At 35.5% G+C, this 24,543-nt stretch overlaps 1 protein-coding gene and 1 long non-coding RNA gene across 2 annotated transcripts; both read right to left on the reverse strand.

Moving 5' to 3' along the window:
• Positions 1 to 656: 656 nt before the first annotated feature.
• On the reverse strand, positions 657 to 24,164 carry LOC113650017 (uncharacterized threonine-rich GPI-anchored glycoprotein PJ4664.02-like). The gene is made up of 13 exons (XM_047816444.1): positions 23,805 to 24,164; positions 23,531 to 23,595; positions 23,056 to 23,231; positions 22,768 to 22,880; positions 22,274 to 22,338; positions 4,987 to 5,162; positions 4,180 to 4,415; positions 3,908 to 3,972; positions 3,438 to 3,613; positions 3,169 to 3,281; positions 2,439 to 2,503; positions 2,160 to 2,335; positions 657 to 1,628 (listed from the first exon to the last, which is right to left on the reverse strand). The coding sequence occupies exons 4-13, from the start codon at positions 22,780 to 22,782 to the stop codon at positions 1,537 to 1,539; spliced, it is 1,179 nt and encodes a 392-aa protein (XP_047672400.1). The 5' UTR covers positions 22,783 to 22,880; positions 23,056 to 23,231; positions 23,531 to 23,595; positions 23,805 to 24,164; the 3' UTR covers positions 657 to 1,536.
• Positions 11,802 to 13,260, reverse strand: LOC125145220. Its single transcript, XR_007143554.1, has 3 exons — positions 13,143 to 13,260; positions 12,154 to 12,213; positions 11,802 to 12,005 (listed from the first exon to the last, which is right to left on the reverse strand). It is a non-coding gene; the product is annotated as an uncharacterized LOC125145220 (long non-coding RNA).
• Positions 24,165 to 24,543: the final 379 nt, after the last annotated feature.

Here is a 24,543-nt window from a genome sequence, read left to right on the forward strand (position 1 = left end):
AAAGAATCAAATACTGAGCAAGAGATTCCCAAATAATTCGACTGGACAAATTTAAAAACCATAAGAAAGCATACATTTGTGGGCACATACTGTATGATGATTCTGAGTCTGTTTATGACGTTGATTCCGGTTATGATTCTTATTCTGTTTATTATATTGATTCTGTTTATGATACTGATTCTGGTTATGATTCAACTTATGATTTTGATTCAGTTCTTGATTCAGATTCAATTTATGATACAGATTCTCTTTATGATTCTGATTTTGTATATGATACTGAATCTTTTGTGATTCTGATTATATTTATAATAATTTTATGATATATTTTAACCAGTTTAAATCATAACATTCCCTTTGAACATTTTATGTTTTATGGATGCACAAATGTAAAATTCGTTTTTTGTCCATCACCATGAGGGTGTGCTTTAAAAATGAAAACCACTAATGGTTTATAAACTATGCCAGTCAGAAACTTAAAAATAACCACAATTAAAATGATTAGACTGGATTATTACAAATACTGGATAGTCACACCTTAAACTGGTTTGGTTAGGACATACAAGAGCAGGAGGAAAAAGCTTCATAAAGGAGTAACGACTATCTAAACAGTGATTATATGAGAGAAGATAATTGACATTAAATAAGAGCCAGTAGTATAGATTCTCATGAGTTTATTTGAAACTGATTTATGCATTTATAAATATAAAGTGCTGCATTCAATGCAAGCACAATACACCATGAATCTTATTTCAAGAAAAACATAAAATATAGAAAGATACCCTAGATACCCACTGCAGTAAATAAATACATATATAGTGATAAGCACCTTACAAAAGAACAAAAAGGAGGATTTTTTTTTGTAAAGTGCACCAGTTTATAGAACTTACAGTATACATAACATTTTCTCCTTCATTGCTTTGTATATTAGGAAAGAACTCCAGATTAAGACACGTATTAAATAAAGTCAAACCACAATTCTGTGTTTTACAGAACAGTTCATTTATGTGTTATTTCATTCATGCTTAATTAATTTTGTCTAAAACATAATTTAGGACATCGTCTGGATTATATTAAATAATTTGCAAAAACCCTCAATACTTTGTTTTTTAAGCCAAAGTGTCACATGCATCACCAAAGCTGGTTCGATAGATAATGTTTTTGCATGTGCATTTCTGTGCAAATATACTGTTATAAATAAACTTACTAATGTTAACTTAGATCTATCATAGAATAGTTTCCATTTGATAAATACAATTCCATCACTGTAAAATAGACTCCAGGATTGAGTAATCCACAATCAAATACAAAGAATATGTTACAAGATGTCAAAATAATTAAAGCTACAAGTATTGACCAATCCATATTATTGCACATTCAAACAAGTTAGCAGATTCTTATAATGCTGTTCCTATTGTACTTTTTACACATACACATTATTTAAAATCTTAGCTCGGTATATTCACATGATTCATTGAGGGAACTGGATAGTAAAACTTGGTAAAGGTTCTCATTCTTAGAGGAGGATGTGGTTTAGCATCAGCTGGACCGTGTGAACAGAAGCGACACAGCCACCATGAAGCACGCCATGAGCACACTGATCCTGCTGCTGACATCACCTGAATTAAATACTGTTGAAACAGAAATGACTTGTTAGAACAAAAGGCACTATGATAACAACAATACAGGATGATCAGTTGTTAAATAAAAATGAAAGGTGTGTTCTCTAATGCTCAGGACCAGGACCATGATGACTTATCAGTTGGACAGTATACCGTGACACAGTGATTTATAAGTTGAATTTTAAACACTGAAATAACATTTCCCCAATGTTTCGAAGTTCTTTCGAGTTTTCAATGCTGATCGGTCTTGTCTGGCGAGCGCTCCACATAATCCCCATAATTAAAAACATACTTTTAGCTGCCATAATGTTAGATATAAGGGCATTGTAAAAGAGTATGAAATGTTATTGATTTATAAACTACAAATTGCAGTCTCTGGCTAAATTCCTGTAAAGTTATAGCATGTTAACAGTTACTCTGCTTTGTACAGGGTCATGCCACAACACCCTGTCACAGGATATTATATTATTGAATATCCCTAAGTGTTTTATTCCAAGCATGGATATTTCTTACTACATAAAATATGTATGTACTACTTACCCGTGCCATTCACTGTGATACTGGTGATAGAGATCTGAAAAGGAAGGTTGCCATTTTTGGCTGCTCGAAACATAGTTTGAGCAATTCGGGTGGTGTTGGGATTTCCAGCAGAGCTGTTAAAAGCCAAGTCCATGCTGTTCAGAATTGAATCAGTAACTGCTTTAAACGTTCCGGTGCTGGTTAGACAAAGATAAAGTGAGTTAGTAAAGAGAAATGTGTGTATTGAAATTTGGTTTTATGGTCTATGAGGCAAAATGCTTAAAATAAACTTTTAATTACCTGTAGTTTAACATGGTTAAGAGACTGAATGAATTTGGGAAGTCTTGAGTGAAAAAAGGGTTAAGCTGCAAAGAAGTCAACAGTTGATTAACAAGGGAAACTTTTCTACAATTAAAATCTTGATATTAAAATTATATATATATATATATATATATATATATATATATATATATATATATATAAGGGAAAACAACATCAATAGCTTTCACATATACAAGCATATGTGCAAAGTGCTGAAATGTATATACTGTATACATCATTAAAAAAAAATACATTCTGCAAATAAATACAAGACAGGCACAACAGGACCATGTACAACTCTAGTAGGATTAGAAATAAAAACACTGCAGAGTTTGTGATCATTGTGTATCGTGTTCTTTCAGCTCTGCAGGAACCTGTAATCTAAAGGTAACAAGCTATCAGACTACACCGTCATAGGAATAATATATAAAAAATATCAAGCAAAACATAAAAAAGTATAAATCAAAACTTTTTATTTTTTATATATTATTCTTGACATACAGTACTTGACAAGTTTGCTATAGATAAAAATGTGCATTTTAGTGATTGAATCCCAAATTTGAGTGATTTATATTAGTGGAACTTACTGTGACTATTAGTCTATATCTGTATTTCTGCATTTCATGCTTGTATTTGTGAAAGCGACTAATTCTGTTTTGCATTTTCACAAGTTCACAATTAAACCAAAGGGTACTAATTTCATACTTACTCCATTTTTAATCATTAATGTTCTGGTTGTGAATGAATCTGAACTAGTATTTGAGAGATCTGCTGTAAAAGTGCCATTTGTTACAAAAATGACAGTCACACCGATTGGCTGATCTGAAAAGAGAAATATAGGGTATAAATGCAAATATTTGGAAGGACAAACATGATGCAAATACAGTGTTTTAATTTGTCATTTGATATTTTTTTTATTAGAATTCTTTTATAAATGCCAATCCTCTGAGAATTATTATTTTATAAGGTTATACTCACTAAGGACAGTGATTGCGCTGGGATCAATTAGCGCACTAAAATTACTGTTACTATTTACAGCCTCCTTCAGAGCAGTTGCTGCTGCTTGTCCAGATGGGATGGGAGTTGTGGAGTTCTCGTCGAATATCAGCTCGACATCTGCATCTGTATTTTGGTCAGCACGTGTAGATCGACCTCTGCAGGAAAAAAATGTTGTTAATATTACATTCTTGTGTTGTATAAAATTCTTTAGATTTTTTTTTAGATCTTTGCTAATTTGTCCGAACAAACTTTAACTCTGAATTTCTCTTAGGGTTGGAATTACATGAATAAATTACTCTTTTAAACAGAAAAATATTACTGTTTTACTGTTTAATTTTTAAACATTGTATCCCAGTACAGAAACATAATTTCTCATCTACAATGTATGAAACATGTAATATGCATTTAAAAAAAAAATGTGTGAATTGTAAATTTAAAATGGTTCTCACCTGAAAGCTTTGACTCTGCAGCCACGGTACTTAGAGCCAAAAAGAACTGTATAGATTTGATTCAACTGCAAAAAGATGATATTTATTGTTATCCTACAGTTAGAGCTTTTTATTACTGTCTCTGTTTAGTCAGTAGACAAATATTTTGTAAATTTATCTCAAAAAACATCTGTTTTAGATCTTAATTTTGACCACAGTAGAGAAATGTAGTTTTCTGTTCTGAATAATTTCACATTGTTTTATAATATTTCAGTGGATTGTCTGACACGTACCAGTTGAGTCACCTGTGCAGCCAAAGATTTAAATGCAGGAGTAGTTGGATCACCTAATTCTGTAGTAAAAGGAGTCATGAGACCAACACTCAGGTCGACAGTTGGCTGTGGACGAAGTGTTACAGCTGCTGCTGTTGTTGTTGTTATTGGGGAGCTGGAAGTATTTGTAAGGATTACTACCGCTGGAGTAGTTGTTGAAACTGTTACAGTACCAGTAGTATCACCTGAATTAAATACTGTTTAAATGAAACAGAAATGACTTGTTAGAACAAAAGGCACTATGATAACAACAATACAGGATGATCAGTTGTTAAATATAAATGAAAGGTGTGTTCTCTAATGCTCAGGACCAGGACCATGATGACTTATCAGTTGGACAGTATACCGTGATACAGTGATTTATAATTTGAACTTTAAACATTGAAATAACATTTTCCCAATGTATCGAAGTTCTTCCAAGTTCTCAATGCTGATCGGTCAGAAGTCGTCAATTATTTATTTTTTTGTTTTTAACTTGTCTGGTGAGCGCTCCACATAATCCCCATAATTAAAAACATACTTTTAGCTGCCATTTTGTTAGATATAAGGACATTGTAAAAGAGTATGAAATGTCATGGTTTTATAAACTACAAATTGCAGTCTCTGGCTAAATTCCTGTAAAGTTATAGCATGTTAACAGTTACTCTGCTTTGTACAGGGTCATGCCACAACACCCTGTCACAGGATATTATATTATTGAATATCCCTAAGTGTTTTATTTCAAGCATGGATATTTCTTAGTACATAAAATATGTATGTATTACTTACCCGTGCCATTCACTGTGATACTGGTGATAGAGATCTGAAAAGGAAGGGTGCCATTTTTGGCTGCTCGAAACATAGTTTGAGCAATTTGGGTGGTGTTGGGATTTCCAGCAGAGCTGTTAAAAGCCAAGTCCATGCTGTTCAGAATTGAATCAGTAACTGCTTTAAACGTTCCGGTGCTGGTTAGACAAAGATAAAGTGAGTTAGTAAAGAGAAATGTGTGTATTGAAATTTGGTTTTATGGTCTATGAGGCAAAATGCTTAAAATAAACTTTTAAGTACCTGTAGTTTAACATGGTTAAGAGACTGAATGAATTTGGGAAATCTTGAGTGAAAAAAGGGTTAAGCTGTAAAGAAGTCAACAGTTGATTAACAAGGGAAACTTTTCTACAATTAATATCATAATATTATATATATATATATATATATATATATATATATATATATATATATATATATATATATATATATAAAGGGAAAACAACATCAATAGCTTTCACATATACAAGCATGTGTGCAAAGTGCTGAAATGTATATACTGTATACATCATTAAAAAAATTACATTCTGCAAGTAAATACACATCAGGCACAACAGGACCATGTACAACTCTAGTAGGATTAGAAATAAAAACACTGCAGAGTTTGTGATCATTGTGTATTGTGTTCTTTCAGCTCTGCAGGAACCTGTACTCTAAAGGTAACAAGCTATAAGACTACACCGTCAGAGGAATAATATATAAAAAATATCAAGCAAAACATAAAAAAGTATAAATCAAAACTTTTTCTTTTTTATATATTATTCTTGACATACAGTACTTGACAAGTTTGCTATAGATAAAAATGTCTCTAATGTGCATTTTAGTGATTGAATCCCAAATTTGAGTGATTTATATTAGTGGAACTTACTGTGACTATTAGTCTATATCTGTATTTCTGCATTTCATGCTTGTATTTGTGAAAGCGATTTGCATTGTGTTTTGCATTTTCACAAGTTCATCATTTAAACCAAAGGGTACTAATTTCATACTTACTCCATTTTTAATCATTAATGTTCTGGTTGTGAATGAATCTGAACTAGTATTTGAGAGATCTGCTGTAAAAGTGCCATTTGTTACAAAAATGACAGTCACACTGATTGGCTGATCTGAAAAGAGAAATATAGGGTATAAATGCAAATATTTGGAAGGACATACATGGTGCAAATACAGTGTTTTAATTTGTCATTTGATATTTTTTTTATTAGAATCTCCCTTTACACCCTTGTTTGTTATAATAACCTCCACTCATCTGGGAATTATTGTTTTTTAAGGTTATACTCACTAAGGACAGTGATTGCGCTGGAATCAATTTGTGCACTCAAAGTACTGTCACTATCTACAGCCTCTTTCAGCACAGTTGTTGCTGCTTGTCCAGATGGGATGGGAGTTGTAGAGTTCTCGTCGAATATCAGCTCGACATCTGCATCTGTATTTTGTACAGCACGTATAAGCTGAGGTCTGCAGGAAAAAAATCATAGTTAATATTACATTCATGTGTTGTATAAAATTCTTTAGAAGTTATTTTTAATATGCTAATTTGTCCTAACAAACTTTAACTCTTAATTTGTCTTAGGGTTGGAATAACATGAATAAATTACTCTTTTAAACAGAAAAATATTACTGTTTTACTTGTATGTGAAAATTTTAAACTATGTATTCCAGAATAGAAAATTAATTTCTTACTACAATGTATGAAACATGTAATATGTACATATAAAAATGTGTTAATTGTAAATTTAAAATGGGTCTCACTTGAAAGCTTTGACTCTGCAGCCGCGGTACTTAGAGCCAAAGCGTTTTCTGTAGATTGGATTCAACTGCAAAAAGATGATATTTATTATTATACTACAATTTGTGACAGTGATGTGATATACAGCTAAGTATGGTGACCCATACTCAGAATTCGTACTCTACATTTAACCCATACAATGTGCACACACACACACCGTGAACACACACCCGGAGCAGTGGGCAGCCATTTATGCTGGGCCCAAGGGCACCTCAACCGTGGCCAGCCCGAGACTCGAACCCACAACCTTAGGGTTACGAGTCAGACTCTCTAACCATTAGGCCACAGCTTCCCCGTGTTAGAACTTTTTATTACAGTCTCTGTTTAGTCAATAAACAAATATTTTGTAAATTTATCTCACAATCTGTTAAATCAGTAAATGTGTGCACATCCCACCTTCCGGCAGGTGCAGGACAAAAGAAACTGTTAAAGTAAAAAATTTGTAATGTCCGCAACACTTTTAACCTCCCATCTTTATTAATTAATTAAAAAAAGCAACGTTTCGACCCTCTTGGGTCTTCTTCAGGCAAATGAAGCACATTTGTCAAAAAAGGGGGGATATATAGGCCTTGCAATCAACTGACCCACCCTGTGATATTAATTAACTTAATTGGGTCTAAACAAGCCCAATAACCCCACCCTTTTCTCAATTAAAAGAACATGTTCATAGAAGAACAATACAATGAAAAACCACTGCAATGGAAGAAGCAGCTCCACACCAGCATACATGCTCAAAAACAACATGAAAACCACCCCACATTTACACAAAAGACCACAGAAAAATAGTCAATAAAAAAATCTCACAAAACATCTTTTTAGATCTTACTTTTGACCACAATTGTGAAATGTATAGTTTTCTGTTCTTATAATTTCATAAATTATTTCACATAATTATATAATATTTCAGTAGATGGTCTGACACGTACCAGTTGAGTCACCTGTGCAGCCAAAGATTTAAATGCAGGAGTATTTGGATCGCTTAATTCTACAGTAAACTCAGTCTTGAGACCAATACTCAGGTCGACAGTTGGCTGTGGACGAACTGTTACGGCTGCTGCTGTTGCTGTTGTCACCACTGTTGTTGTTATTGGGGAGCTGGAAGTAGTAGTTATTGTTGTAGCATTTGCTTGTGTAGTAGCTGTAGCCTTTGTAATTGCTGGTGTTGGAGGTGCTGTCGAAACTGTTACATTACCAGTAGTAGCATTTGCTTGTGTAGTAGCTGTGGCGTTTGTAGTTGCTGTCGAAACTGTTACATTACCAGTAGTAGCATTTGCTTGTGTAGTAGCTGTGGCGTTTGTATTTGCTGTCGAAACTGTTACATTACCTGTAGTAGCATTTGCTTGTGTAGTAGCTGTTGCGTTTGTAGTTGCTGTGGAAACTGTTACATTACCAGTAGTAGCATTTGCTTGTGTAGTAGCTGTTGCGTTTGTAGATGCTGTCGAAACTGTTACAATACCAGTAGTAGCATTTGCTTGTGTAGTAGCTGTGGCGTTTGTAGTTGCTGTCGAAACTGTTACATTACCAGTAGTAGCATTTGCTTGTGTAGTAGCTGTAGCGTTTGTAGTTGCTGTCGAAACTGTTACATTACCAGTAGTAGCATTTGCTTGTGTAATAGCTGTTGCGTTTGTAGTTGCTGTTGAAACTGTTACATTACCAGTAGTAGCATTTGCTTGTGTGGTAGCTGTGGCGTTTGTAGTTGCTGTTGAAACTGTTACATTACCAGTAGTAGCATTTGCTTGTGTGGTAGCTGTGGCGTTTGTAGTTGCTGTTGAAACTGTTACATTACCAGTAGTAACATTTGTAGGTGTTGGTGTTGTAGTTGCTGTTGAAACTGTTACATTACCAGTAGTAGCATTTGCTTGTGTAGTAGCTGTGGCGTTTGTATTTGCTGTCGAAACTGTTACATTACCTGTAGTAGCATTTGCTTGTGTAGTAGCTGTTGCGTTTGTAGTTGCTGTCGAAACTGTTACATTACCAGTAGTAGCATTTGCTTGTGTAGTAGCTGTAGCGTTTGTAGTTGCTGTCGAAACTGTTACATTACCAGTAGTAGCATTTGCTTGTGTAGTAGCTGTTGCGTTTGTAGTTGCTGTTGAAACTGTTACATTACCAGTAGTAGCATTTGCTTGTGTGGTAGCTGTGGCGTTTGTAGTTGCTGTTGAAACTGTTACATTACCAGTAGTAACATTTGTAGGTGTTGGTGTTGTAGTTGCTGTTGAAACTGTTACATTACCAGTAGTAGCATTTGCTTGTGTAGTAGCTGTAGCGTTTGTAGATGCTGTCGAAACTGTTACATTACCAGTAGTAGTATTTGCTTGTGTAGTAGCTGTTGCGTTTGTAGATGCTGTCGAAACTGTTACATTACCAGTAGTAGCATTTGCTTGTGTAGTAGCTGTGGCGTTTGTAGTTGCTGTCGAAACTGTTACATTACCAGTAGTAACATTTGTAGGTGTTGGTGTTGTAGTTGCTGTTGAAACTGTTACATTACCAGTAGTAGCATTTGCTTGTGTGGTAGCTGTGGCGTTTGTAGTTGCTGTTGAAACTGTTACATTACCAGTAGTAACATTTGTAGGTGTTGGTGTTGTAGTTGCTGTTGAAACTGTTACATTACCAGTAGTAGCATTTGCTTGTGTGGTAGCTGTGGCGTTTGTAGTTGCTGTTGAAACTGTTACATTACCAGTAGTAACATTTGTAGGTGTTGGTGTTGTAGTTGCTGTCGAAACTGTTACATTACCAGTAGTAGCATTTGCTTGTGTAGTAGCTGTAGCGTTTGTAGATGCTGTCGAAACTGTTACATTACCAGTAGTAGTATTTGCTTGTGTAGTAGCTGTTGCGTTTGTAGATGCTGTCGAAACTGTTACATTACCAGTAGTAGTATTTGCTGGTGTAGTAGCTGTAGTGATTGTAGTTGCTGTCAAAACTGTTACATTACCAGTAGTAGCATTTGCTTGTGTAGTAGCTGTAGCGTTTGTAGTTGCTGTCGAAACTGTTACATTACCAGTAGTAGCATTTGCTTGTGTAGTAGCTGTTGCGTTTGTAGTTGCTGTTGAAACTGTTACATTACCAGTAGTAGCATTTGCTTGTGTGGTAGCTGTGGCGTTTGTAGTTGCTGTTGAAACTGTTACATTACCAGTAGTAACATTTGTAGGTGTTGGTGTTGTAGTTGCTGTTGAAACTGTTACATTACCAGTAGTAGCATTTGCTTGTGTAGTAGCTGTAGCGTTTGTAGATGCTGTCGAAACTGTTACATTACCAGTAGTAGTATTTGCTTGTGTAGTAGCTGTTGCGTTTGTAGATGCTGTCGAAACTGTTACATTACCAGTAGTAGCATTTGCTTGTGTAGTAGCTGTGGCGTTTGTAGTTGCTGTCGAAACTGTTACATTACCAGTAGTAACATTTGTAGGTGTTGGTGTTGTAGTTGCTGTTGAAACTGTTACATTACCAGTAGTAGCATTTGCTTGTGTGGTAGCTGTGGCGTTTGTAGTTGCTGTTGAAACTGTTACATTACCAGTAGTAACATTTGTAGGTGTTGGTGTTGTAGTTGCTGTTGAAACTGTTACATTACCAGTAGTAGCATTTGCTTGTGTGGTAGCTGTGGCGTTTGTAGTTGCTGTTGAAACTGTTACATTACCAGTAGTAACATTTGTAGGTGTTGGTGTTGTAGTTGCTGTCGAAACTGTTACATTACCAGTAGTAGCATTTGCTTGTGTAGTAGCTGTAGCGTTTGTAGATGCTGTCGAAACTGTTACATTACCAGTAGTAGTATTTGCTTGTGTAGTAGCTGTTGCGTTTGTAGATGCTGTCGAAACTGTTACATTACCAGTAGTAGCATTTGCTGGTGTAGTAGCTGTAGTGATTGTAGTTGCTGTCAAAACTGTTACATTACCAGTAGTAGCATTTGCTTGTGTAGTAGCTGTAGCGTTTGTAGTTGCTGTTGAAACTGTTACATTACCAGTAGTAGCATTTGCTTGTGTGGTAGCTGTGGCGTTTGTAGTTGCTGTTGAAACTGTTACATTACCAGTAGTAACATTTGTAGGTGTTGGTGTTGTAGTTGCTGTTGAAACTGTTACATTACCAGTAGTAGCATTTGCTTGTGTAGTAGCTGTAGCGTTTGTAGATGCTGTCGAAACTGTTACATTACCAGTAGTAGCATTTGCTTGTGTAGTAGCTGTGGCGTTTGTAGTTGCTGTCGAAACTGTTACATTACCAGTAGTAACATTTGTAGGTGTTGGTGTTGTAGTTGCTGTTGAAACTGTTACATTACCAGTAGTAGCATTTGCTTGTGTGGTAGCTGTGGCGTTTGTAGTTGCTGTTGAAACTGTTACATTACCAGTAGTAACATTTGTAGGTGTTGGTGTTGTAGTTGCTGTTGAAACTGTTACATTACCAGTAGTAGCATTTGCTTGTGTGGTAGCTGTGGCGTTTGTAGTTGCTGTTGAAACTGTTACATTACCAGTAGTAACATTTGTAGGTGTTGGTGTTGTAGTTGCTGTCGAAACTGTTACATTACCAGTAGTAGCATTTGCTTGTGTAGTAGCTGTAGCGTTTGTAGATGCTGTCGAAACTGTTACATTACCAGTAGTAGTATTTGCTTGTGTAGTAGCTGTTGCGTTTGTAGATGCTGTCGAAACTGTTACATTACCAGTAGTAGCATTTGCTGGTGTAGTAGCTGTAGTGATTGTAGTTGCTGTCAAAACTGTTACATTACCAGTAGTAGCATTTGCTTGTGTAGTAGCTGTAGCGTTTGTAGTTGCTGTTGAAACTGTTACATTACCAGTAGTAGCATTTGCTTGTGTGGTAGCTGTGGCGTTTGTAGTTGCTGTTGAAACTGTTACATTACCAGTAGTAACATTTGTAGGTGTTGGTGTTGTAGTTGCTGTTGAAACTGTTACATTACCAGTAGTAGCATTTGCTTGTGTAGTAACTGTTGCGTTTGTAGATGCTGTCGAAACTGTTACATTACCAGTAGTAGCATTTGCTTGTGTAGTAGCTGTAGTGTTTGTAGTTGCTGTCAAAACTGTTACATTACCAGTAGTAGCATTTGCTTGTGTAGTAGCTGTAGCGTTTGTAGTTGCTGTCGAAACTGTTACATTACCAGTAGTAGCATTTGCTTGTGTGGTAGCTGTTGCGTTTGTAGGTGTTGTTGTTGTAGATGTGTCATTTGTGCTTTCTCCAGTTACAGATCTCAGAATGATACCTATAAAATCATTATTATTATTATTATTATTATTATTATTATTATTATTATTATTATTATTATTATTATTATTATTCAAAATCTGCAGTAAGGAATTATGGTTGAAACAATAACAGTGAAAAAACATCAGCCTAGAATAAGTACTTACACAGTATGAACACGATTCTCAGTTCTTTTCTCGTCATCCTAAATGTTTCCCAATAACACCCTTAAATAATATTACACAAATTTATTATACACTTTTCAGAAATCAAAACATTTTCATCTGTTGTACCACATTGTGTTTTCCATTGTATTACATTACACAATATTCTTCATCTGCATTCTATAGAGTTTTATACATTGGTAATCTATATCACAGACTATTAATCATTTTTAGATACCATTGGGGTTTTTTTTCACAGCATTTTTTGAACAATTTGACATTCACTTCTGCTAAAGTTTCAACGCCTAAACCAGTCTGGGATGTTTTCCCAATGCTGAAATACCTGCCTGCCTTCATGTGTAAAGATATTTCCAAGAAAAGATGGCAAGATATTTTTAAGACAGCTTTAAGATAACTGTTAACATTTAATATCAGGTTGAGAATGAAAAACCATGTCTTATGTTTTCCTCTGCTCTTTCACTAAAAACCTTTACTTAATTCTTTTAGGAAAATTATTGAAAAACCTTTACTTAATTCTTTCTAGAACATGATAGTGCCAGGTCTCATTGGATTTCCAGAGATTACTAAATATTTTTCATCTAAACTCGCTTGAAATTTTTCTCCTTTGCAAAATAGCTGAGATGACACATACACACTTACGTGTATATATACATATGCATACACAGACATTTTTTTGTGCCTGGTTAATGGCACACATAGAATGCATATTATATCACAACATCCAAAAGAATTTAAAAAATTTTCAATTTCGGTGTGCCTTTGCTTATTAAAAAATCTCATTTAACAGTATCTTTATATCTAGAATTGTACCTGATAACATTTAAATAGATGACAAAATATTTATTATGTCTTATATACAGACAATTTATATCTAATAACCTGAATATTTATTATAAATTTGATCATTATTTCATAGGTATGAATACATTATTACTTCCATCACTAATTAATGTGCAAAATATTAAACTCACCCAGATGATTTGTAATCTTTGTAAGTGTTCAGTTAGAGTGTTATAAAAAGTCCTCAGTTTCAGGTCAGAATCATAGTCCCGGTATTCAGGATACTAAGGTAATGCTGGTCTTGGTTTGTGGTTTTTATAGGCTATGAGTTGCCACGATGAATAAACCCACTTTTTTTTCTCTGTTTCTCCTGTGATGCTGATTGGGAGATGATACGTGTTATCAGATTTCACGTTGTCACACAGGACTTGACACTTTCAGGTTTGTTCTCATTCTAGTCTTGAATGTACATTACAGACTGCATTCCACTGTTGACTTATACAAGTTCAGAGAGGGAAAGCTTCAAACTTTGAGCATGCATCATAAGCCTCATTATCAATCCTATATAGAAGTATATTTCATTTACAAATTTTTGAAACAAAGCTAAAAATGAACAGCTGATATTTCCATTCCAGAGATATCTAAAGTAAATAAACCCGAAGTACATAATTTTGAAGTACATAATTATAAAGTAAATAATGTTTTAATGTACAAATAATGCACGTGGTGTTCGCAGGCTTCTAAAATAAATGCAAAAGAGGTTGTACTACAATACTTATAAAATCTCTCAAATTTCACTACTTGGATAATGTATCAGCTTTTGCTGTATAGATAGTAAACATGAGAAAAGGTTGCCATTAGCCTTAATTTACTGCAAATATGCTGTTTCTATCCTAATAATACTTGGTGGGTGACATAAAGGAGGGTATTAAAGTTATGCACATCACCCAAAATGTACTTCTGTATATGTTATATAGCCTTTCTGTATATGTTATCAGATGTATTTAACTTCCAGGTTCACTCCATATGGAGTTGAATGTGAAATGTATTAAAATTAAAAATTTATTCATATTTGGTTTAATGTGTATGTGATTTCTAGATTTTATGTGCTGAAAAAATTAATTATTGATGAAAAAATTAATTATTTTTCTATTTTAGTGTGTGCTCTTTCCTTCTTTAATAAATGCATGTCATCTGCGTTATTTTTGTTTTCACATGAAAATTTTTTTTTGTTTGCATTCTGAAGTTTAAAGACATTTTGTTATCCATCACTGACACATTTGTTTTCTGTTTCTTCATGTTTGTTGCTTTGAGCTACGTGGTACATGAATAATAATGGAACTTCTTAGTATTAGCATCTGACTACTGACATATAAGCAAATAACTGTCATGGTAGGGAAGGTAGGTTAATTGATTTGAATTTCTTACAGAACCACAATTACTTGATTTATTTAGAATGTTTTATAAATTAGTACATTTAGAAATGTTTTTTTAAAATTGAGTATATAAAACTGTTCATGAAGCACTTGTGTATAGTTCCGACAGTCCTCATTACCAGGAAAAGAAAGAAAGGTCTGATAAGGAAGCAGTAGGTGCTAGTGACTAATAGATGAATTATGTGGTAATTACATTGGCATGCTTGATGTTTTTCTAATTTTTAAGAATTAAATTATGCAAATGAGAAACTGAGTGTTATGTTTTTTCCCTCATCAACACATATGCAATGACAGAAAGTTGAAGCTATTTTATAAATTTTAGAAATCGCATGATGCCTACAGTATGTACAACTGACACATTTACACACAATGTCATGTTATGATTCACAGCACATGTAATGTGCATGTTTCTATTTTTTCACATTCTTTACTTAATTTTGTGTTAATTAGGGTTCCTGTTTTCAGAAACATAGCTCCTTATTGTGCTATTTGTTCTACTCATCACTCCTCTTTGGGAGTTGGTGGATTTGACATTCATTTTCAACGTTCTTTAATCAGCAATTTTCATTCTTGATATTTGTTATATATATGAAATTCATTCATTCATTCATTCATTCATTCATTTTCTGCCGCTTATCCGAACTTCTCAGGTCACGGGGAGCCTGTGCCTATCTCAGGCGTCATCGGGCATCGAGGCAGGATACACCCTGGACAGAGTGCCAACCCATCGCATGGCAGAAACACACACTCTCATTCACTCACACACTACGGACAATTTTCCAGAGATGCCAATCAACCTACCATGCATGACTTTGGACTGGGGGAGGAAACCGGAGTACCCGGAGGAAACCCCCGAGGCACGGGGAGAACATGCAAACTCCACACACACAAGGCGGAGGCGGGAATCAAACCCCGACTCTGGAGGTGTGAGGCGAACGTGCTACCCACTAAGCCACCGTGCCCCCCTATATGTGGCAGGTGGAGGTCAGTAAGTTATTATTAGGCATTAGGTTATTCATTGGTTGGTGCTGATAGAGGAGGTTGGATTATAAGCAGTATATATAAACAACATGCATGTGTGACCTAAACGAGCGTCACTTCCAGGGATCCCGTTTCGCTTCCGGTTTATGGACTGAGGGCTGTTGTGATTTTGGTATGTGAAACAACTATCGCTATGCATCTCTTTAAAACACGGATTATACATGTCGGTTTTCTGCAGCTTCGCAGGACGATCGCAGCAACTGTAGTCATCTCCGTGGCTGCAGATATCGTGGCTTTGACTTATTGTTTGTGGTGTGTGTCTCACATCTGTTTATGCGACCATAATGTTATGCATTTTAATGACTGTAATGGCGTGCTGATGTACTTGCGTTTCGATAGTAACTCGTGCGTTTATTGTAGTCAATACAATGCCGTATATTGGCAGATGACGACTGTTATTTTCCCTCATGTATCCTGAGCTTCACCAGCTGAATGATTAAACTGAAACTATACTTCGCATTGCAACTATGGAGTATTATCTTCACCTCTACTGACTCCCGGGTCCCTGCTCCTGTTATATGGTGGGTCTGATTCATGTGGGTTTTATTATATAAATGTTTTATGGTGACTGGCTAACATGATTAGTTTTCCCTATGTTGTAGACTGATAGGGGCATGCAGTGATGTCACCGCTGTCTTGTTCTTCGTTGAACGTTCGTGAATGCCATTTTAATGCGGTTGTGAATCCGCTAATGGTGTGGGAGTGCTCTTTTGCACTTAGATGGTCCAATTGTGTTTTTATTTAATTGATTTATGTTATTTTTGGTTAATCTAATCTCTGTATCATTTCCAATGTACTGGTGTGATTATTTGTTTTCTCTCTGTTGTTTCAGTGACAATTGGTTTTGTGTTCTTTATTCTTTAATTTGATTTTTTTAATTTTGTTAATTCGTTATTGTGTGTTTGGCAGGTGTGTTTGGCAGGCATTAAGTGTCAGCTTTGTTGCCTGCCTAAACCTTGTTAAACATTTTTGTTTGTGTTTGAGTGTGTGAGTGTGTGAGTGTGTGAGTGTGTGTGTGTGTGTGTGTGTGTGTGTGTGTGTGTGTGTGTGTGTGTGTGTGTGTGTGTGTGTGTGAGTGTGTGTGTGTGTGCATGTTCTGTTATTCTGTTTTACAGGAGCTGCAGACCTTTTCTGAAGAGCAGGGCTGAAGTCTTTAGGTGGTGATGGTGTTTCCTCGTGGACTGCTGTGATTTACCATGTACCATGTTTGCCACAAAGTGGGGAACTTGTGCACAGTATTTTCAATCAATTCATTGGGTAAGATTCCCAGGGTTGTGTAGTCGGGTATTGTTAACCCTTTAGGGTTCTTAAATCATTTAAATTAATTTAATTCATACCCTCCCTCTGCCATCTGGCCACATATATATGAAATTAAGTTTCTAAAATAAGTTTCTATGATGTCAAAACATTAGAGGATGTCTTGATTTTACGCATTATAAAAGTAATGCAATTCAAGTACCCCTTTCATTTTGTAGACATACTGTAGTGGCAGCTTGCTGTTTCTTGTTTAGTGGAATTGATTTGCATTCTTCTGTTGAACTATTTTATTTCTAAAGCACATTTTACACAACGAAGTTGAACAAAGTGCTGTAGAGACATAAAAGTGTGAAACAACAAAGGAAAAGACATTTAAAAGAAATAAATGATATATCACTTGGTGTTTTGATTAAGTGGTTCATCAGTCCTCAGATGTTTGACGTTATTTGTTCATTTTAGTTTAAAAGTGCTGCAACTTGTATCAGAAAAAATGTGACATTAATGCCCCTTTTCCACAAAGTCAGTTTGAGTGCTGGTTCAGAGCCAGAGCCTAATTTAGAAACCGTTTTTTTCTTTTCGACACCCAAAGCACCGGCTCTGAACCAGGAAAAGTGGTTCTTAATGGTGGGGTGAAGGATGTTTGAAAAATGCTTCAGAAAACTGCGTCAGGCTGACTAACAAAACAAACGTCTAGCCAATGAGCAGAAAGGGGCGTGTCTTGTCAATATGCGGCAGAGAGAGTGTTCAGTGCGCATGTCTGACATTAGCCAAAAGCAATCGAATCATTGACATGGCGGATAAAAACAAAAAGCGAAAAAAGGCTTACAATAAGGCAAGAAGCAGGACCCGTGTTAATACAGGATCAGCTTTCAAGTGCTGCTGAGAACAAATACAATCAAATCAAATTTTATTTGTCATATACACATACATACAGGGTACGACATGCAGTGAAATGCTTTATGCAACTGCCCGGTATTAGAATAAGAAGTATAAAAAAAGGCAAAAAAATTAAATAATAATAATAAAAGAAACTATTAACAAACTACTAAAGTATAAACTATATAAGAAAACTATATAAAAAAACTATATAGAAAATATGAAAATATAAAAGAAGAACTGAACATCTTTCACGTGAAACTGAGCTAAACCTTTCACAGTACAACACACAGTACTACAAAAACACATTTGACCTGCATTACCATAGTATTACTCATTGTGATCATTTATTGATCAAAATTATCCCCTCGGCCAGCTGCCACAGCAGGTTCCGCCATAATATGCCTGGGTTACGTATGTATGTGTGGGGTGGAGCTATCAAAACAGGGGTGACACCCATTTGGGTTAGGGGCGTGATTGTTTTGGTGATTTCAAATGTCAACATTGGCTTTCAGACATCGTGCACACCACCTTTAAGTAGCACCAAAACGTTTCTGGTCTAGACTTAAGAACCGCTTGCGGCAAGGGCGGCGTTACTGTTAGCGCCTTTAATAATGTAACTTAAGAAGGGGCTGGGGTCGGGGCTGGGGGCAGGGTTACTGTTAACGCTTTGAAAATGTACCTTAAGTATACTAATGTTTAATAAACTTTAACTTTACCGCAATATGATCAATTATCAGCAAACATAATTGTAGGTAGCTACAAGCTAAGGCTACCTTTTCTGTGTTAATAATATAATAATGTTATGTATTTTCCGTTATTCTCTATTACAACCTCCGTTTATACAAATTACATGGAGCTGCACGTACACGTTTGGATGCCAATGTAGGTTTGCAAAGCCATGAGCATTAACAATAAAGCAACATCCGCCATTGTTGATGTTGTGTTTGTGTTTGCTGCTGCTGCACTAACGTTGCTGCAGTACTAACAGTCCTGTCAGAAGATAATAATGATAATAAAATCTCACAAACTAGATTCTTCGTAAACCAAATGTTACACTTGAGTTAAGTTGTTAGAACGCTGTGAACCACCATGAAAAATTATTATCCTCAACTCAGATTGTAATCATTCATTCATTCATTTTCTACCGCTTATCCGAACTTCTCGGGTCAGAAATCTTTAAATATAGATTTAGTCTTCTTCAATTTCACTCCTGGTGAGATTGGATTAGTATTACAGTACAGTATTTATAGTATTATAGTTACAGAATGAGCACAAACAACTGTATAATCAGTGTCTAGTTTAAACAGGATGAAGTACTACCAAGGAACCAACGGAGAGCTTAAAATGATCCTAAAAGCCTCCAACAAACCTCCAACATACTGAATGATGATTCTGAGTCTGTTCATGACACTGATTCTGGTTATAATACTTATTCTGTTTATTATATTGATTCTTTTTACAGATTCAAGTTAGGATTCAGATTCAGTTTATTGTATTGATTCTGTTTATGATACTGTTCTGCTTATGATTGTGATTCAACTTATGATTTTGATTCAGTTTTTGATTCAAATTCAATTTATAATACAGGTTCTCTTTATAAGGGCACGGTGGCTTAGAGGTTAGCATGTTGGGGTTGGGGGTTCGATTCCCACCTCCGCCTTGTGTGTGCGGAGTTTGCATGTTCTCCCCGTGCCTCGGGGGTTTCCTCCGGGTACTCCGGTTTCCTCCGCCAGTTCAAACTCATGCACGGTCTTTTGATTAGCATCTCTGGAAAATTGTCTGTAGTGTGTGATTGCGTGAGTGAATGAGAGTGTGTGTGTGTACCCTGCGATGGGATGAAAATGAATGAATGAATGAATGATTCTCTTTATGATTCTGATTTATAATACTGAATCTTTATGATTTTGATTCTGTATATAATATTGAATCTTTTGTGATTATGATTACATTTTTAATAATTTTATAATATATTATAATTTATAATATTTTTTCAACCAGTTTAAATCATAACATTCCCTTCGAACATTTTATGTTTTATGGATGCACAAATGTAAAATTCCTTTTGTCCATCACCAAGAGGGTGTGCTTTAAAAATGAAAACTACTTGGGGTTTTGCTCATGAGTGAGGGAAGGATGGAGCGGGAGATCGACAGGTGGATCGGTGGATCTTCTGCAGTAATGCAGTCGATATACCGGTCTGTTGTGGTGAAGAAAGAGCTGAGCCACAAGGCGAAGCTCTCTATTTACCAGTCGATCTACATTCCTACCCTCACATATGGTCATGGGCTTTGGGTCATGACCGAAAGGACAAGATCCCAGATAAAGGCGGCCAAAATGAGTTTCCGTCGCAGGGTGGCTGGGTGCTCCCTTAGAGATAGGGTGAGGAGATCGGTCACTGTCATCGGTCATCGAGAGGAGTCAGCTGAGGTGGCTCGGGCATCTGTTTTGGATGCCTCCTGGACGCCTCCCTGGGGAGGTGTTCCGGGCATGTCCAAACGGGAGGAGGCCCCGTGGAAGACCTAGGACACGCTGGAGGGACCAAGTCTCTCGGCTGGCCTGGGAACGCCTCGGTATTCCCCCGGAGGAGCTGGAGGAAGTGTCTGGGGAGAGGGAAGTCTGGGCGTCCCTGCTTAGACTGCTGCTCCCGTGACCCGACCCCGGATAAGCAGAAGAAAATGGATGGATGGATGGACTAAAGGTTGATAAACTATGCCAGTCAGAAACTGAAAACTATCCAAAATTAAAATGATTAGACTTGATTTTTACAGATACTGGATAATCACACCTTAAACTGGTTTGGTTAGGACATACAAGAGCAGGAGGAAAAAGCTTCATAAAGGAGTAATGACTATCTAAGCAGTGATTATATGAGAGAAGATAATTGACATTAAAAAAGAGCCAGTAGTATAGATTCTCATGAGTTTATTTGAAACTGATTTATGCAATTATAAATATAAAGTGCTGCATTCAATGCAAGTACAATACACCATGAATCTTATTTAAAAAAAACAGAAAATATAGAAAGACCTAGATACCCACTGCAGTAAATAAATATATATAGTGATAAGCACCTTACAAAAGAACAAAAAAGGAGGATTTTTTGTAAAGTGCACCAGTTTATAGAACTTACAGTATAAATAACATATTTTCTCCTTCATTGCTTTGTATATTAGGAAAGAACTCCAGATTAAGACACGTATTAAATCCAGTCAAACCACAATTCTGTGTTTTACAGAACAGTTCATTTATGTGTTATTTCATTCATGCTTAATTAATTTGACTAAAACATAATTTAAGACATCGTCTGGATTATATTTAATAATTTGCAGAAACCCGTAATACTTTGTATTTTAAGCCAAAGCGCCACATGCATCACCAAAGCTGGTTCGATAGATAATGTTTTTGCATGTGCATTTCTGTGCAAATATACTGTTATAAATAAACTTACTAATGTTAACTTATATCTATCATAGAATAGTTTCCATTTGATAAATACAATTACAACACAGTAAAATCGACACCAGGATTGAGTAATCAACAATCAAATACAAAGAATATGTTACAGGATGTCCATTCAAAATAATTAAAGCTACAAGTATTGACCAAACCATATCATTGCACATTCATACAGGTTGGCAGATTCTTATAATGCTGTTCCTATTGTACTTTTTATGCATACACATTATTTAAAATCTTAGCTCGGTATATTCACATGATACATTGAGGGAACTGGATAGTAAAACTTGGTAAAGGTTCTCATTCTGAGAAGAGGATGTGGTTTATCATCAGCTGGACCGTGTGAACAGAAGCGACACAGCCACCATGAAGAATGCCATGAGCACACTGATCCTGCTGCTGACATCACCTGAATTAAATACTGTTTAAATGAAACAGAAATGACTTGTTAGAACAAAAGGCACTATGATAACAACAATACAGGATGATCAGTTGTTAAATATAAATGAAAGGTGTGTTCTCTAATGCTCAGGACCAGGACCATGATGACTTATCAGTTGGACAGTATACCGTGATACAGTGATTTATAATTTGAACTTTAAACACTGAAATAACATTTTCCCAATGTATCGAAGTTCTTCCAAGTTCTCAATGCTGATCAGTCAGAAGTCGTCAATTATTTATTTTTTTGTTTTTAACTTGTCTGGTGAGCGCTCCACATAATCCCCATAATTAAAAACATACTTTTAGCTGCCATTTTGTTAGATATAAGGACATTGTAAAAGAGTATGAAATGTCATGGTTTTATAAACTACAAATTGCAGTCTCTGGCTAAATTCCTGTAAAGTTATAGCATGTTAACAGTTACCTGTCACAGGATATTATATTATTGAATATCCCTGTGTTTTATTCCAAGCATGGATATTTCTTACTACATAAAATATGTATGTATTACTTACCCGTGCCATTCACTGTGATACTGGTGATAGAGATCTGAAAAGGAAGGGTGCCATTTTTGGCTGCTCGAAACATAGTTTGAGCAATTTGGGTGGTGTTGGGATTTCCAGCAGAGCTGTTAAAAGCCAAGTCCATGCGGTTCAGAATTGAATCAGTAACTGCTTTAAATGTTCCAGTGCTGGTTAGACAAAGATAAAGTGAGTTAGTAATGAGAACTGTGTGTATTGAAATGTGGTTTTATAATATGAATATGGATGGTTTATGAGGCAAAATGCTTAAAATAAACTTTTAAGTACCTGTAGTTTAACATGCTTAAGAGACTGAATGAATTTGGGAAGTCTTGAGTGAAAAAAGGGTTAAGCTGCAAAAAAGTCAACAGTTGATTAACAAGGGAAACTTTTCTACAATAAAAATCATGATATATGTATATAGTGTAGTTTACGTAATTAGAAAAATACATTCTGCAAATAAATACAGTGCAGGCACAACAGGACCATGTACAACTCTAGTAGGATTTGAAATAAAATTGTATAAAAATTTATTGTGTTCTTTTAGCTCTGCAGGAACCTGTAATCTAAAGGTAACAAGCTATCAGACTACACTGTCATGGGACATTTTATCTATAGCAAACTTGTCAAGTATGTCAAGAATTATATATAAAAAAATATCTAAATATAAAACAAAACTTGTCTTGTATCTGTATTTCTGCATTTCATGCTTGTATTTGTGAAAGCGACTAATTCTCCACAAATTCACCAATTAAACCACTTATTACTTATTTCATACTTACTCCATTTTTAATCATTAATGTTCTGGCTGTGAATGAATCTGAACTAATATTTGAGAGATCTGCTGTAAAAGTGCCATTTGTTATGAAGAGCACAATCACATCAATTGGCTGGCCTGAAAAGAGAAATATAGGGTATGAATGCAAATATTTGTAAGGACAAACATGATGCAAATACAGTGTTTTAATTTGTCATTTGACATTTTTTCATTAGAATTCTCCCTTTAACCCCTTGTTTCTTATAATAACCTTCAATACCTTTGGGAATTATTTTTTTAAGGTTATACTCACTAAGGACAGTGATTGCGCTGGAATCAATTTGTGCACTCAAATTACTGTTACTATCTACAGCCTCCTTCAGAGCAGTTGCTGCTGCTTGTCCAGATGGGATGGGAGTTGTGGAGTTCTCGTCAAATATCAGCTCGACATCTGCATCTGTATTTTGTGCAGCACGTTTCAACTGAGCTCTGCAGGAAAAAAAATGTTGTTAATATTACATTCTTGTGTTGTATAAAATTCTTTAGAAGTTATTTTTAATATGCTAATTTGTCCTAACAAACTTTAATTCTGAATTTGTCTTAGTGTTGGAATTACATGAATAAATTACTCTTTTATACAGAAAAATATTACTGTTTTACTTGTATGTGAAAATTTTAAAACAATTTATCCGAGTATAGAAACATAATTTCTTATCTACAATGTATGAAACATGTAATATGCATTTAAAAAAAAAATGTGTGAATTGTAAATTTAAAATGTTTCTAACCTGAAAGCTTTGACTCTGCAGCCACGGTACTTAGAGCCAAAGAGAACTGTATAGATTTCATTCAACTGCAAAAAGATGATCTTTATTATTATCCGACAGTAAGAGCTTTTAATTACTGTGTCTGTTCAGTCAATAGACAAATATTTTGTAAATTTATCTTACAAAACATCTATTTTAGATCTTAGTTTTGACCACAGTAGTGAAATGTATAGTTTTCTGTTCTGAATAGTTTCATATAATTACATAATATTTCAGTAAAATGTCTGACACGTACCAGTTGAGTCACCTGTGCAGCCAAAGATTTAAATGCAGGAGTATTTGGATCGCTTAATTCTACAGTAAACTCAATCTTGAGACCAATACTAAGGTCGACAGTTGGCTGTGGACGAACTGTTACAGCTGCTGTTGTTGTTGTTGTTGTTGTTGTTGTTGTTGTTGTTGTTGTTGCTGTTGTCACCACTGTTGTTGTTATTGTGGAGCTGGAAGTAGTAGCTACTGTTGAAGTACTTGTACTTGTTGTTGAAATTGTTGCATCAGTAGTAGCATTTGCTTGTGTAGTAGCTGTAGCGTTTGTGAGTGCTAGTGTTGTAGATGCTGTCGAATTTGTTACATTACTAGTAATAGCATTTGCTTGTGTAGTAGCTGTAGCGTTTGTAGGTGCTGGTGTTGTAGATGCTGTCGAGACTGTTACATTACCAGTAGTAGCATTTGCTTGTGTAGTAGCTGTAGCGTTTGTAGGTGCTGGTGTAGATGCTGTCAAAACTGTTACATTACCAGTAGTAGCATTTGCTTGTGTAGTAGCTGTAGTGTTTGTAGGTGCTGGTGTAGATGCTGTCGAAACTGTTACATTACCATAAGTAGCATTTGCTTGTGTAGTAGCTGTAGCGTTTGTAGGTGCTGGTGTAGATGCTGTCGAGACTGTTACATTACCAGTAGTAGCATTTGCTTGTGTAGTAGCTGTAGCGTTTGTAGGTGCCGGTGTAGATGCTGTCGAAACTGTTACATTACCAGTA

The sequence above is a fragment of the Tachysurus fulvidraco genome, chromosome 7 (assembly GCF_022655615.1).
Source record: "Tachysurus fulvidraco isolate hzauxx_2018 chromosome 7, HZAU_PFXX_2.0, whole genome shotgun sequence".
In the NCBI taxonomy this organism is placed as follows: Eukaryota; Metazoa; Chordata; class Actinopteri; order Siluriformes; family Bagridae; genus Tachysurus; species Tachysurus fulvidraco.

What these genes read in the sequence shown, in the direction of transcription:
- LOC113650017 (XM_047816444.1), bottom strand. An exon ending in CAGCGCAATCACTGTCCTTA is followed by an intron (nt 3,282 to 3,437) that starts GTGAGTATAACC and finishes TTCTCTTTTCAG; the next exon opens with ATCAGCCAATCGGTGTGACT. An exon ending in CATTAATGATTAAAAATGGA is followed by an intron (nt 2,504 to 3,168) that starts GTAAGTATGAAA and finishes ACTTCTTTGCAG; the next exon opens with CTTAACCCTTTTTTCACTCA.